At 35.4% G+C, this 14,911-nt stretch overlaps 1 protein-coding gene across 1 annotated transcript in view; it reads left to right on the top strand.

Moving 5' to 3' along the window:
• Window positions 1-14,911, top strand: part of kz (putative ATP-dependent RNA helicase kurz) — a 215,910-nt gene that overhangs the window by 93,147 nt on the left and 107,852 nt on the right. The window contains exon 12 of the mRNA XM_090368664.1: window positions 12,183-12,290. Within this exon, the coding sequence (XP_090224790.1) occupies window positions 12,183-12,290 (108 nt within the window). The remainder of the gene's footprint in view (window positions 1-12,182; window positions 12,291-14,911) is intronic.

Here is a 14,911-nt window from a genome sequence, read left to right as displayed (position 1 = left end):
TCCAGTGTAGTTGCACACCAGTGTAGTTGTAGGTATACAAATATTGCTTTCATTTGTTTTTGTTAATATAAGCTTGTTGGGATATATATCATGTTTAATATCTTCTAGGTTACCATTGAAAGAAATCATGCCGTCTGTATATCTGTATGTTTTAATTTATTCATTTGTGTAGAAGTGTAGGAAGAAGTTTGCTGCCAATACTGAGTATTTGGAGCCCATTGGCACCCTTTTACCTGTTTATATATATATCTCTGCCTTCGTAGATGTAATTGCTAAATAACTGAAGATTATAAGTTTTGAAGACTACAGACTTTGAAATAATATACCTAAGCAAGTGGGGCTTCAATATACCAGTTAAGACAGAGGAATATAATCACTTCACAAGCAATAAGAATATGCAATAATAATAGAAACAGATCTGATACCCTGAAGATATTAAAAGATAAACTCGTTAAGAACAGAATTCCCTCAGATTTATTAAATATTACTTAAGTAATGTAATCTATAATGGAATAATAAAAAATGGGGTCCATACAGATTAATAACCAACTCATATATATCAAGAAAGTGCCATTATGTAAAATTTTGTAACTACATTAATTCAGCCTTCGTGGGCTAGTCTAAGCTCTGTAGCATTCAAAGAGAACACCTTTCAGGGGACAACTTTTGTGAAGGCAATAGGTTAGTTTAATTAGTATAATTCAATTTAATGTAGTTAGGTATATAGACATATGATGTATATAGAGTTAGTTAATTAGATAGTATGAATCAGAGCTGTACTACTCAATATGTTCTATGTTGATAATAATATTAGTAAAATAATAAGAGGAGTTTACCTCAATATAGTGTGTAGAACACTTCCGTATGATACCCTCCAGAAATTAAAACGGAAAAACCGAAAAAATCGACAACTTACCGGTACATTAGAGTAAAATATAAATAATTAAATAATCAATTTAACACAATTCAAATCAATTTAAAACAATTAAAAATCAAATTAACGCAATTAAAAGAATCTAACGAAAATATTCAAAACGATTTTCCTTCCTGAAGCTGACAACGCTTTTCGACCGTATGTCGTGATCACAGGAATGAAAATTACCGAATCGGGTTAAACCTGATACTTAAATAGAGATTATTTGTCTTCGCGCATGCGCGTAAAGGTCCACGCATCGGAGATCAAATATGGCCACCGAACATTAACAGAATTCTCGTGTAATTTAATTTCAACGGTTTCTGCAATTAATAGTCCCGTATAATTACGTTGAACGTTAAGTATTTTGGCCTCGTTAAATAAAAATATGTTTTTCGTTAATGGTATGAAAGGCTAATTCTGACGCTGCTGAACGAGAAGCACGAACTGAGGCTTCATGTTGATTTACACGAATATTAAGAGAAAATCGGGTCGAACCTTGATAAGACGAGTCGCAATCACCGCAAGAAATGTTGTATACCAGATCATTAATTTGTGTTGCGAACGCTGAAAGAACCGAGCGATTGTTCAGTATAGTGTGTAACTTCCATATTGGCCTAGCTACAATTTTAAATTCGGTATCTTTAAAGAATCCGTTAAGCTGTTTGTGCCACTGTTCAACATATGGAACAGAAATAAAGTATTTTTGATTGGTGTAGTATTTTGTATCCTATCCTTAGCTTGTACCCTAATTCAGTTTATTGTGGTAATGGAATAACCCCTGTTTAAGAATCTGCTAGTTAATATTTGTATTTCTGAGTCCAAAGCAGAATCCGTCGTTGAATATTTATAGGCATTAAGAAATTGATTAAAGATAATCGATCTTTTGTAGGTGAACGGGTGATAGCTATTATAATGTAGAAGCATACCGGTGTTTGTAGGTTTTCGATAGAATCTAAATTATATTTTATTCGAGTCCCGGGTAAGCGTGAAATTTAGAAAGTTTAATGACTTTGTATCTGTATCCTCCCTTTCCAATGTAAATTTGAGTCTAGAATGAATATTATTAAACAAATGTAAAATGTCTTGGATAGTATTACTATCGGTAATAACTAGAACATCGTCTAAATACCTCCCATAGTATGTGATACGGGTTTGAAAAGATGTCAAATGTATCTGCTCAATCGTTGAGAGATAGATCTCTGACATTAAGCCACTCAGGCTCAAACCCATTGGTAATCCAAAAATTTGTTTGTACACCTTGTCTCGAAAGGTTATGTAGTTAGCCTCAACTAACAGTTTAATTAAGTGAAAAATTTCCTTAATAGGTAGCTTCGTATAATTAATCGGTGTCGAGTTTTTATTTAACATATCCCAAATAATATCTAATGTGTATTCAACGTTTACATTCGTATATAATGAGGTAACATCTAGTGAGAATAAATTGTCATTGTCGCCGAGTCTACAGTCTTTAAGATTATTAAAGAATGTATCGTAGTTCTTAATCCCAAATTGTATTACCTGTCTAAAGGGTTTTATAATGTTATATACATGTATGGCTAAGGATGAAAATGCCGAGTTCCTGTAGGAAACAATAGGTCGAATAGGAAACCCAGTCTTGTGTAATTTTACCTGACCGAAAAGTGCAGGAATATTGTATGTTCTGGACTTCAATTCCTTTAACTGAACCATAGTAATGTAGTCATTTTTTCGATACGTGGTTAACATTTTATTGTATTGATTGACCAAATTGGTAAACAGTGCCGGGTCTACTTCACGATAAGTGGAGGTATCTGACACAACTGAATCTAATTTATTAATATAACTAATTTATTAATGTTTATCTAGTATTACCACTGTATCTCCTTTATCTGCCCTCTGTATAATAATGTCCTTATTTCCCCGAAGTTCTCGTAAAGCTGAACTGTCATGTGTATTCAATTTAGGAAGTCGCGTTTCTTTTATGTATTCACTACTTGGTTAACTTGTTGAATAAATACATCTTTTTGTGGAACATTACGAAGTCCAAATTCAATATCAATTACGCATTGTTTTTTAGACAGTTTCCGAGGTGGTAAATTATAATTTAGTCCTTTGGATAAAAGCGAAATCTGGTCCTGCGATAGTGTACACGAGGAAAGATTTGTAACCTGTTGATGTGTCGGTTCGTTGGATACAACAGGTTACAAATCTTTCCTCGTGTCGTTGCCTCTTTATGTGTAGATGATCCAGATTCATATTTTCGCTGCATTATTAACTGCTATATTAAACTAAATTTCACAGTTTTCGGATCTCAGCTTATATAGATTCTGAAATCTATTGGTGGTCCAATTAAAATAGTTTCTGTAGAACGAATAAAATTTTCATATAACAAACGGATTTCGAGAGACCTGGGTATGGATTGTTCGCAAATTCTGGCCTTTAGGCAATAGTGCTGCTGCTGCTACTGCTGCTGTAGAATGCACTAATTAAGAAAGAAAGGGACATTTCAAAATTTAATGGTGTCCGTAACACATTTACACCTGACTTCCACATACTGTACCGAGAAGTCACGCTGGTCAACTGCTTTCTTGTGTTCATAGCCAGTGGAAAAAATTAAGGCATATTCCCAAAGTGGATAATGCACCATGTTCTACTGTTATACCCTATTAGAGAATTAGGAAAGAGTGATTTTCCTTTATTCTGGAAATTAATCTGTTTTTCGCAGAAATGAATCATCCACACTGTCAGTAAATTTCACCTGTCTTTGTTTACCTGGTAGGTATAAGTGGGCCCTAGTTTAGATCAGGGCATTAAAAAAAAGAAATCGCTTTAAAAATTTGAGTTTACAGAGGCCATGTGAGCCTCCCCCTATGATGAGGCTCGGGGCTAGCTCCTCATATGCTTGTTCATAAGTACAGCCCTGATTTTTTTTGTCGTACACTGGATTTTACTGTACATCATTCATAAAAATGTTTGCATTTGTTTAAACACTCAAATATATTTTCTAGCACATTTTCTTTACACTGAAGGCCTTGGTGCAAAGTTTTAAATGCTGCCAGCTTTTCATGTTTGGAAGGCTTAATATTGCCCTCATTTTCATCCAACTTATTATTAACATTGTCACTAGTTCTTGAAATCAGTTCATTATATAGAACTTTTCTTCGTTATACAGAAACTATTTTCAATGTAATGACCAAGGGAAAATCAAAAAAATTCTCTAAATAGAAAAATTTGCTATATGGAAGTTCCAACTATTTTGTAGAAATAATGAAATGGGATGGTATCCTGATGAGATACTGTTTCACATATATCAGCCAATTACCTACAAGCTTAAGATTATAATAGTAAAAGTTGGTGAAGACTGAGAAGACAAAAGAAGATATTTGTTGACATTAGACTTCAACTTCTGTAGACTGTAATTTTCAGGAAATACGTATGAAGGAAGGTTGTTTCAGAAAACGGCAGTGGAATGAATAAATGAGGAAGATGAAAAGTTGGTTCTTTGAGTTTGATGTTGGGCAGTAAATGGATGTTGGCTGGTGGCTTGTGGTGGCATGTGTTTGGACTGTTTTGAAGGAGAAAGTGGGAATTATAGAAGTTAATTCAGAAGAACGGTAACCATGGAAGTATCTATGGAAAAGGCATGCAGCAGAAACAATACATTTTGTACAGAGTGAAGAACTTTTTGGAAGAAAAGTAATGCCGAGAGTGAAAGAGAAAATCAAGTTTTTTAGATGCAGAGGAAGCAATATTTGTAGTGTGTTTGTGCCAAGAGAGATTAGAAGTCAGAGTAATCCCCAAAAGAGATATATCATTTTGCCTAGAAATCAGTGTCACCAAAGATAAGCATAGGAGCAGAAGAATCCTTTTTGCGAGATATAAGACAGGACTGAGTTTTAGAGGGCTTGAAATCAACTAAGTTGTCTTAGCCCCACTGGAGAATTACCTGGAGATCGCCATTTAAGGAATTGGTAGCGGATATTCGAGAAGTTGAAGCTGATTGAGCAGGACAAGGTTTCTCAAAATGGAAAGTGGAATGCAATGTGCTATCATCGGCAAAACTATGGATAGGATTTCCAGTCAATGGAAGAAGGTCCTTAATATACAAGAGGAAAAGAGTGGTGGAAAGTGCTGAACCTTGGTGGGCACCAGCTTTAGTGGAGAAGTCAAAAGACAGAGAGCCATCTACCATCAGTGAGCAAACAGAGAGAAAACTGGATAACCAATTACAAAAAACAGTTGCAAACCATAAGATGGAAGCTTGTTTAGAAGACCTTTATGCCAAACACGATCGAAAGCCTTTGAGATGTCAAGAGAAACTGCATGTGTTTCCCTGAACTTTTCCATTGAATTTATCCATAAACAGGTAACATAAGCCAGAATATCACCAGTGTATCGACACTGATGGAATCCATACTGCTGATCATTGATCAGATGGAAGGTTCCTAGGTAGTTTAAGAGTTGGCGGTTAATTGATTTCTCCATTACTTTAGAAAGAGTAGGAGTAATTGCAATGGGACGATAATTGGATGGGACAGATTTGTCACCCTTTTTTGGAACTGGCTGGATATGAGCAAATTGCCAAAGCAGAAGGAAAAACACCTTTGGAATAAGAAAGTGAAACAAGGCAGCAAAGAACAGGAGTAAGTTCAGGAGCACAGGTTTTGAGAACAAGTGGAGAAATACCATAAGGACCTGGAGCTTTCTTAGCATCAAGATTCGTCAAAATTCTTCTGACACCCTTTTGATGGAAGACCACAGGAGGCATTGAATGGAGCATGTTGGGAATTGTGGGAGGTGTTTTACCAAGATCATTAATACATGGGTTGGAAGAAAAATGGGATGCTAGCAGGTCAGCTTTATCCTTGGCCAAAGTGACAACAGAACCATCTGGTTTTGACAGAAGTGGGAGCAGAGATGGGCAAAAGTTTCAGCCAATAGCTTTGGCAAGAGAACAGAATATTTGGCTACCATTAGGGCAAGAAGCAAGTTTTCCACTCTTAGCCTATTTGAAATCTAGTTTGGACTGATTAATAACTGCTTTACAATTGTTGTGAGCTTTGGTGTAGGCAGAAAATAAAACTGAGGAATTGGAAAAAAGCCAATTAAAATATGCAAAGTTCTTCTCTTGAACAGCCTTAGCACATTTATTGGAAAACCAAGGTTTAGATAAAGGATGAGATTTTAAAGTGGAGTGTGGAATAAAGAATTCCATTCCTTCAAGAATAATTTCACTGACACGATCTGAGCAAACGTTGACATCAGAAGTTTTGAAACAGTAATCTGACCAAAGAAAAGAAAAAAAGAAATCTTGCAGGTCATCCCATTTTGCATTCTTGTAATTGCCAAACAACATTAGGTGTGAATAGTCAAGAGTAAGGTTTCATCGGAGAAAAGACCATCACCAAATTGTGATCAAATTCTTGTAATGCCAAACAATACGAGGTTGGGAATAGCCACGAGATAAAGGCTTAATTGGAGAAGAGACAATCACCAAGTTGTGATCTGAGGTACCTAAAGGACCACTCACTTCAACCATGTACTTAGAAGGGTTGTTTGTGAGAAAAAGATCAAGTGTGTTGGCTGTATGGTTAGGAGTGTCCTGTATTCTTGTAGGTAAATGAACAATCTCTGCACGGTCATTAGTAATTGCAAAAGCCTCAGCATCTCGACCAGCTGGATCTATGTGACTAGAAAATGGAAGGCAGCTGGAGTTGTGAATATTGAAATCACCAAGGAAAATTACCTCACTGTTAGGAAAGTTGGACTGGAGAAAGTCAAGTTGCAAAGAGAGGAAGTCAAAGAGCTCCAAGTAATTAGTGGAGTTGGGAGAAAGGTAGAGACAACAGATGAATTTGACACAACGAAGTAGAGAGATTTTAAGCCAGAAAAGATCAAAAAGAGGAGATTCCAAATTACCAAGTCTCTGACAGGGAATATCAGAATGGACATATGCACAAGTACCACCTTTGAGGTGAAAGAAATCATGCAGCGAATAATTTGAGAACTGAGATGAGCAGTAGTTGAATCAACCAATAACTGAGATTCTGTCAGAAAAAATACATGGGGTTTGGCAGACTGCAAGTGGAAATGGACATCATTGAGATTAGAATTGAGACCACGTATATTTGTGAAATGAACTAGGAAGTGTTTTACCCTAATTTTGTTAAGTGGAAGATTAATTATAAAATTATTGCATATTTGTATGCATACAACTACTTATGGATAAACATATCTACAATGTCTAGGGCTGTTACTAGCACTGACAGGAAATCTTGCTCCCAGATAACCTGAGCACTAACTTTATATTCTTCAGTCATATACTGTTCGCTTTCGTAGAACTGAAATTTTCCAGGCTATTAGGGTATATAGGGGTAGGAGTGTCTGTTTTCATCCTAATTACTTACCCTAATTTCACCTCCTGTTAGCTAAACTGTATACAATTGTCTATAAGCACAAAACACAAAAAAAAAAAAAAAAAAAAATATATATATATATATATATATATATATACAGTGAAACTTCCCTTTAACGGACAGCCATGGGGAACAAAAATTTGTCCGTTAAAGAGTCCGCTAACAAGAAGTCTGAGGGAGAAAAAAAAAAAAGAAAGAAAGAAAAAAATCGTTAAACGTTTAATGTAAAATTAAATTAAAATATATACAAATTTTGAATAATATTTTTGTAAATAATATACAATTACATACACAAGAGATAAAGAAAAATCGTTAAACGTTGAACAATATTTTTGTAAATAATTACAATTACATACACAAGAGATAAGGAAAAATCGTTAAACGTTTAATGTAAAATTAAATTAAATTATATACAGATTTTGCACAATATTTTTGTAAATAATATACATACAATTATGCTATGCATATTATGACTTTATCCTAAGAAAAATACATACAGTAATCACTTATTTTCTTCTGCACCTTCTTCCGGCTGATAATTTTGTTTTCAACATTTGTTTGGAGTGAAGAAACCATCGAAAGTCCTTCAGTATCTTCTTCAGCGGCGAAAAACATTTTAAAACGATTAATTTGTATGAGCGCTTCTATTTTCATCGGTGGTTCGTTGTTAATATGTTATTCGACAGAATGACCTCCTTCCATTTCTTCATCCTCATGAGGAACTTCTTGAAAAATATCGATAATAATGTCGTTGATATCTACAGCACCATCTTCTGTAGTGAGGTTTGAGTCTATATCTTTGTAGCCAGGGCCACTTGTAGCTGAAGTATCGTACATTGTCAATAGATGTTGAAGTTCTTGTTCTTCTTGGTGCTCCACATTGCTGTTCACAACTTCAATTTTTGCATTTGAGAAGCCAGACTTTACAAAACAGTTCACGACAGTAAACAGTTTGCATTTACTGAAGAGGAAATCCATTGAATCGCATCTAGGATGCTGATTTTCTTTGCAAGGTCACTCGCACATGTTACATCGTTCATGTTTGCAATGAGATGTCTTAAAACACGTTTACTGTAGTGAAGTTTAATTTTTTTTATTATCCCTTGATCCAAGGGCTGACACTCTGCAGATGTGTTTGGAGGCAGAAAAACGATTTGAATGTTGGACAATTCAATGTGCGGGTGAGATGCAGCATTATCCACGAAAAGAATAATTTTTCTGTTTTGACTAATCATGTTTTGGTTAAAGTGACTTATCCATTCGCTCATGATATCTCGTGTCATCCACGCTTTTTTATTAGACTTCCAGTCAACATTCAAAAGATTCAACTTTATGCCCTTGAAACAACGAGGATTTTGTGGTTGCCCTATAACAAGAGGTTGTTCAAAGTCTCCCAGCATATTTGTACACAATAGTACAGTCAAGCGTTCCTTAGAAATTTTTCCGCCCTGGCACTTTTCGTTTTTTAGACTCATTGTTTTTTCAGGAAGAGCTTTATAAAACAACTCTGTTTCGTCACAGTTGTAAATATCCTTAGCTTCAAAATCACGACATAAATCTTCCAATTTGACGGCCCACTCTGTTACAACCCCAGTATCAACAGATCCACCTTCACCACTAACAGATTTCCAAGAAATTTTATGCCGAGTTTTGAACTTGTCTAGCCATCCCACAGAAGCTTTGAACTCATTTACTCCCATAGATTTCGCAACCTCCAAAGCCTTTTCCCTAATAATAGGCCCATTAATGGGAATTTTTTTAGCACATGCGCGACAAAACCACTCACAAGTAACATTGTCAATTTGAAGTCTAACAGTTTTCGGGAATGATTTTTGAACCTGATCATTTCCGTGTTGCCAAAATTGTTTGAGCAGTTCATTTTTTTTCTTTATAGGATGTCGCTTACCTGTGTCTTCCCGATTTTGAATTTTGCAGCGAGATTGCGAACACTATTTTTTTGCCAATTATACGCATTAATGAGTTCGACTTTATCTTTTAAAGTTAAATGTTTACGAGAAGACATTGTGCACTTCACACGACACTGAACAAAACTGAAACTGAAAAGACGAAAGGCCAACCAAATTCCACCCCCTGCACACACCGAATTCATCAGAAGTTTTACACGTGCCCTAAAATTCTTGAAAAAGGGTTTAGAACCGCAACCTAAGCTTGATAAAATTCAGAGAATCGGAAATAGAAAATAAACACATGATTGAGGCAATACATGGAAGAAACGTTCCTAGAAAAAGGGCCGTGAGCTCTCCCGCAGTCCGTTATGGGGAGATCAAATTAAGTGCTAATCAAAACGAAACAGTGCAGATTGCCTGTCCGCGTCCGTTACAGAGAATGTCCGCCAGACAGAAGCTGAAAACACTTTAAAACCAATAGAGGTGAGTTGGGGAATTTGAAAATGTCCGTTGTAGAGAGATGTCCGTTAAAGAGAGGTGTCCGTTAGGAGAAGTTTCACTGTATATATATATATATATATATATATATATATATATATTATTCTTTAGTAATATGATAATTTATGTTGTATTTTACTTTTAATATACTTTTATAGTGGTTTTCCTTAAATTATTTCTAGATTTTTCTGTTGTCCCAGTAGCTGTTTTAGCAATGCCCGGGTACGAACAGAGTACATATTATTATTTTATCTTTCTATTGTGGTTTATTGTGTTTATTTTCTTAATTACGGGTGTTTTCTACTCATAGGTATTATGGTTAATACATTACTGGTCTTTAAGCTAGCCTAAACTCGGTTATCTTAAATGCCCAGGGCCTATTCATTTATTATTTTTCAACTTGTTACGTATTGCTAAAGAAATTGTCATATTAATTATAGATGAAAAACTGTAGCAATACTACTTTATGACAAAATGATAAAATATTAAACATTTTTATACATTTATTGTATTACATCTTTATACATATTTGTATTACATCACATGGTCGTCAATCCCCTACTTCATCGGGGGCTTTGAGCGGATTGATGGTCCATTCGATGTAATGCATTACTTACTTACCCGTTTCTGTTTGTATCTATCACAGCTTTGCTATTTTATCCGATACTGAATTCTAAGTTTCTTTTAAATTCCCATTTTTGTCCCTTTCCCATTGCTATTAGTTAAATAGGTATTATTTATTATAAATTTATTATGAACCGAATTAATATCCCATAATTTCTACAGCAACTGTGATAGAATACACAAAGCCCAACGGGTGAGTTTTTTAAAAAATTACAATAACTTTACTTACTTGATGTGTATAAGTGGAGGTCGTAGTGTCGAATCAGGAAAGTTTCCCATCCTACTTGATGTGTTTCGGTGGAGGTCGTCGAGTCGAAAAAGGTATGTTTCGCACCCTTAACTTGTTTTATAGATGGCTATTTTTATGGCTTTGTCGCTTTAGCGTTTCCCTGTGTTCCGATGGTGTTTTGGCCGAAGTCCCCGAACTTCAGGCCAAGGTCTATTATGGTGGTTTTGTGGCAGGTTAAATGAATTTATTTAGTTGTGTATTTACAATATTTTTACATTTATTTTATGTCTCACCTCGGACAGTGCCGGTACCGCTTTTCCAAGGCGTAACAGCACTTGTTTGTCCAGAGGCAAAACTATATACATATATACAGCCTCTTACTATGGGAGAGGGGGGGGGGGTTTAATTTTGGCAATAGGTTGTAGTGCAGTCAGGCGACGAGCCTCGCCTGAGTGCAATAAACCTAGTAAATAAGGAGATACTCTTCTGAGTAATTACTATTATATTTTTAGTTGGCTTTTGATAAAAGTATATGGGTCTACATTGGGATGGTGTTTTCTAATATTACATGGGCATTTAAGATAACCGAGTTTAGGCTAGCTTAAAGACCAGTAATGTATTAACCATAATACCTATGAGTAGAAAACACCCGTAATTAAGAAAATAAACACAATAAACCACAATAGAAAGATAAAATAATATATATATATATATATATATATATATATATATATATATATATATATATATATAAATGTTTTAAAGGAAGCAACAGTTTAAGATATTATTAAAAATAATAATAATATTGGATTATGGACCTGGGACACTACTGTATGCAGAAAGTACCCAATGACCATAATTTCTACATAAATTAGTAGTCGTGAAGGGCAATGTGCTAATGTTATGGTACTAGTAACGCTAGTTATGGAGAACAAAGGGCAAATGGAACTGAAATCGCTATCGCGGCGAACAAAGAAGGGAGCTATGACAAAGGGGAAGTAATAATTCTTATTATTATTCCTTATTACTTCTCCTTTATCTTAGCTCCCTTCTTTGTTCATCGTGATAGCAATTTCAGTTCCATTTGCCCTTTGTTCTCCATAGTGTTACTAGTACTGTAACATTAGCACATTGCCCTTCACGACTACTAATATATATATATATATATATATATTGGTTTGTTTTTTTTTTGTTTTTTTTTTAATTCATTTATTATATATATCATATTATTAAATATATGTATGTGTACTGCACTAAACAAACCTACAAATTAACACTCCTCTTGCTTACCATCATTTTCTTGAAATATATTATTTTCTTCTCTTCTTAGTAATGTTTATATGAAATTACATGGATGGTTTTTATATAAATAACACCATAAAAAATTAAATATAACTAGTTGCTAAGGGTTTGGGTTAGGGTGAGTATAGTGTATCTGCATTTGTAATATTGTGAGCGGTCTTGAGTTTAATTTCATTTGTATTTTTGTGCTATTAAGTATAAAATAATTTATGTTCATAATGGCTACTTTTTTTGTAGGTGTAAAAGCTAAAAAAATTGATGCTAGAATTGAAATCAGTTGTTCATATTAAAAGGACATTTTATTCTTCTAGGTGTTTGATCCTCCACCAGAAGGAACCAGATTATGTGTTATAGCAACAAATGTTGCTGAGACTTCACTAACTATACCAAATATCAAATATGTGGTGGACACAGGGTTGGTATGTCAATTAACTATACTTTTTATATTATTATTAGTTTTAATCTCTGATACAAGTTTTATTGTTGTGGTGCATCCTATTCAAACTAGTACTTTATTATTAATGTTAAATTTAATTGGGGGAGCTTAAATTTCATTTGAAAAAAAAAAAAAAATAATAATGGTTAGGCCAAACAAATCTTATTACCTGATCATATGAAATAAACACAGATATGGCCTGTTGTTGAAAAATAAAAGTTTATTCATTTATTTTCTTTTTTGAATTGGTAATTGCCATCCAGCTTGACTTTTTTTTCTGCGATTCTTCAGATTCTCTACAAGAAACCCATTCTCACCAACTTTCTGGTTTTCCAGAAACCATGCTTTTTATGATTTTAGGCAAAGTTTACATGTCTTCTGCATTTTGGTTGTATATGGGTGTGCGTGTGCACACACGCATATATATGTGCTGATTTCATATATGTCGCGTGCAATACCAGTTACTTGTTGAAGTAACTGGTATTGCTTTAAGGTTATATTTACCAATGTAACCTTAAAGCACAATAGGTTGCTATGTGGCTATGCTCATATTTAACACAGAATGAACATAACTATAGAGTACAATTTTGAGAGAAGAATATATGTGATGAACACAGGTTTTATGCCCAGTATACTCTTTGTTCTGGTCTGTTTTTTTTTTTCTCCCCTATTGATATCTCAAATTAAATATTCGTATATAACGTGAGGATTGCTGCTAACTGCTATTTGCAACTAAGCAATTAAAATAAAAATTAAAGAAAACTATGAAACTACAAAATGGAAAATAAAAACAAAAATTAACAAGCAAGAGCCAGTTCTCACCCAGTGAATCACAGTAGCACAGGAATCTGAAAGGATAAAGCACAGCTGCTGTTGTGCTTAATCAAAATAACACTAAAAGACCTTACCCTGCATCACCCATAAGTGAAGACTGAGAGGAAAAAATAATGCACCGAGAGAAAAAAAAAGTGACACAAAGAAAGTTTTGGCCCCTCAACATGGGCATCTGTATGTGGTGAGTGGAGTCCCAGTGACTCTGCTTATCCTCCAGATTAGCATCACTGAAATTCAAAGCCCACAGCCTAGGATCCAGGCTAACATCATAGGACTGTGGCATATTTGTCGTGTGCAGCAACCTGTGGAAAGTTGGAAGGGGGAATCCTGGTGGTTGAGGCCCCCAATTTCAACACAACACTTTGGCATCTTCTTCAACAAGATGGGTGGTCCTGGGCTCACTCAGGATTAGTCGGCTAGTGGGTTTGCCTGCAAGGGATCACCGTATCACTGCCATGCCCCTACCTCGTGGTCCGAGGGATAGGATTCAGGAGCAGTTACTCTTAGCAACTTCAGTTGGAGGAATACCAATTACCATGACACCACACAGAGCACTAAATTCATTGAGAGATGTCTTCTCAGAGTGGGACCTCCTTGAGGTGAGGAGGAAATCTGCTTTGAACTAAAGCCACAGGGAGTAATAGCAGTTAAGAGAATTTTTGTGCATATGGATGGGATTTTAGTACCGACTAGAAACCTGACCCTTACGTTTAATTCTCCATATCTTAATTCATTAACAGTCAGGTGCATATGTTGCACAGTATGGCATACATCCCAAATCCAGTGCAGTGTTTCAAATGTTAAAATTATGGACATTTGTAGATAGCCTGCCATGGAGTGCCCACCTATGCTCTGTGGTAGAAAAGACCCCATGAAATATGCCATGAAAGCAGTGCACATACAACCACCAAACCCAAGGTTAAGGTGAGCACCCTGCATACTCAAGGGTATGCCAATGCTAGAAACAAGAAAGGAAATACAGGAACACAAAGCAGAGCTGAATATTACATATCAGGAGGCAAGAAAATTGGTAATGCCAATAAGTAACAATAAGCCCACATATGCTCAGAAGGCTGCATAGAATCATTCTGTTGGAACTCAAAACTGATATGATAATTGTACCAAAATAAGCTTTTGCACCCATTGCACACTACTTATTGAACACTCAAAATACTCAATGTTGCCATTCCCATATCAATACCACTTACTACTCCATCTCTTAACTAAACCAAATAATATGGAGAAGACCAGAAACCTGACTTACTGCCCACAATAAATAAAAAAATGGAAATAGAGGTGAAGAAAGCAAATGAAGACATGGTCTTGTGAACTTTTTGCAGAGGAAGGTATAAAATCTGGGCAAGATCCATACATCCAAAAAAAGGGTATCAAGATTGAGTAAGCAAAGCCCACAGACAGATCCAGCAAATCTAAGTAATGTCCACAATCAAATTTCATGGTAGAACTGCCGTGGTTTCCATCAAAATAGTGAAGAAATCAAGGCCCTCCTGTGTAAGTATGAGCCAGTGTGCTTCTGCTTACAGGAGACATATTTAAAAGCAAATTAGGACCCTGACATGTGTAGCTATACTATCATTTGTATTGACAGAGCTGGGATGGACCTGCTTACAGAGGAGTTGCCATCCTTGTTAGTAGGAGTCCTAACCATCTGCCAAACCTGCTTGCTACCAGGGAAAGGCAGACTGACGATCTCATTAAGCAATTGCTGTCCCCTATTAATAAGGGATTTCAATGGACATAGACTCTGTG

The sequence above is a fragment of the Mastigoproctus giganteus genome, chromosome 1 (assembly GCF_048544385.1).
Source record: "Mastigoproctus giganteus isolate SK-2022 chromosome 1, ASM4854438v1, whole genome shotgun sequence".
In the NCBI taxonomy this organism is placed as follows: domain Eukaryota; kingdom Metazoa; phylum Arthropoda; class Arachnida; order Uropygi; family Thelyphonidae; genus Mastigoproctus; species Mastigoproctus giganteus.
The sequence above is the reverse complement of the archived record's forward strand: the minus strand, read 5'-3'. Positions and strand labels throughout refer to the sequence as shown.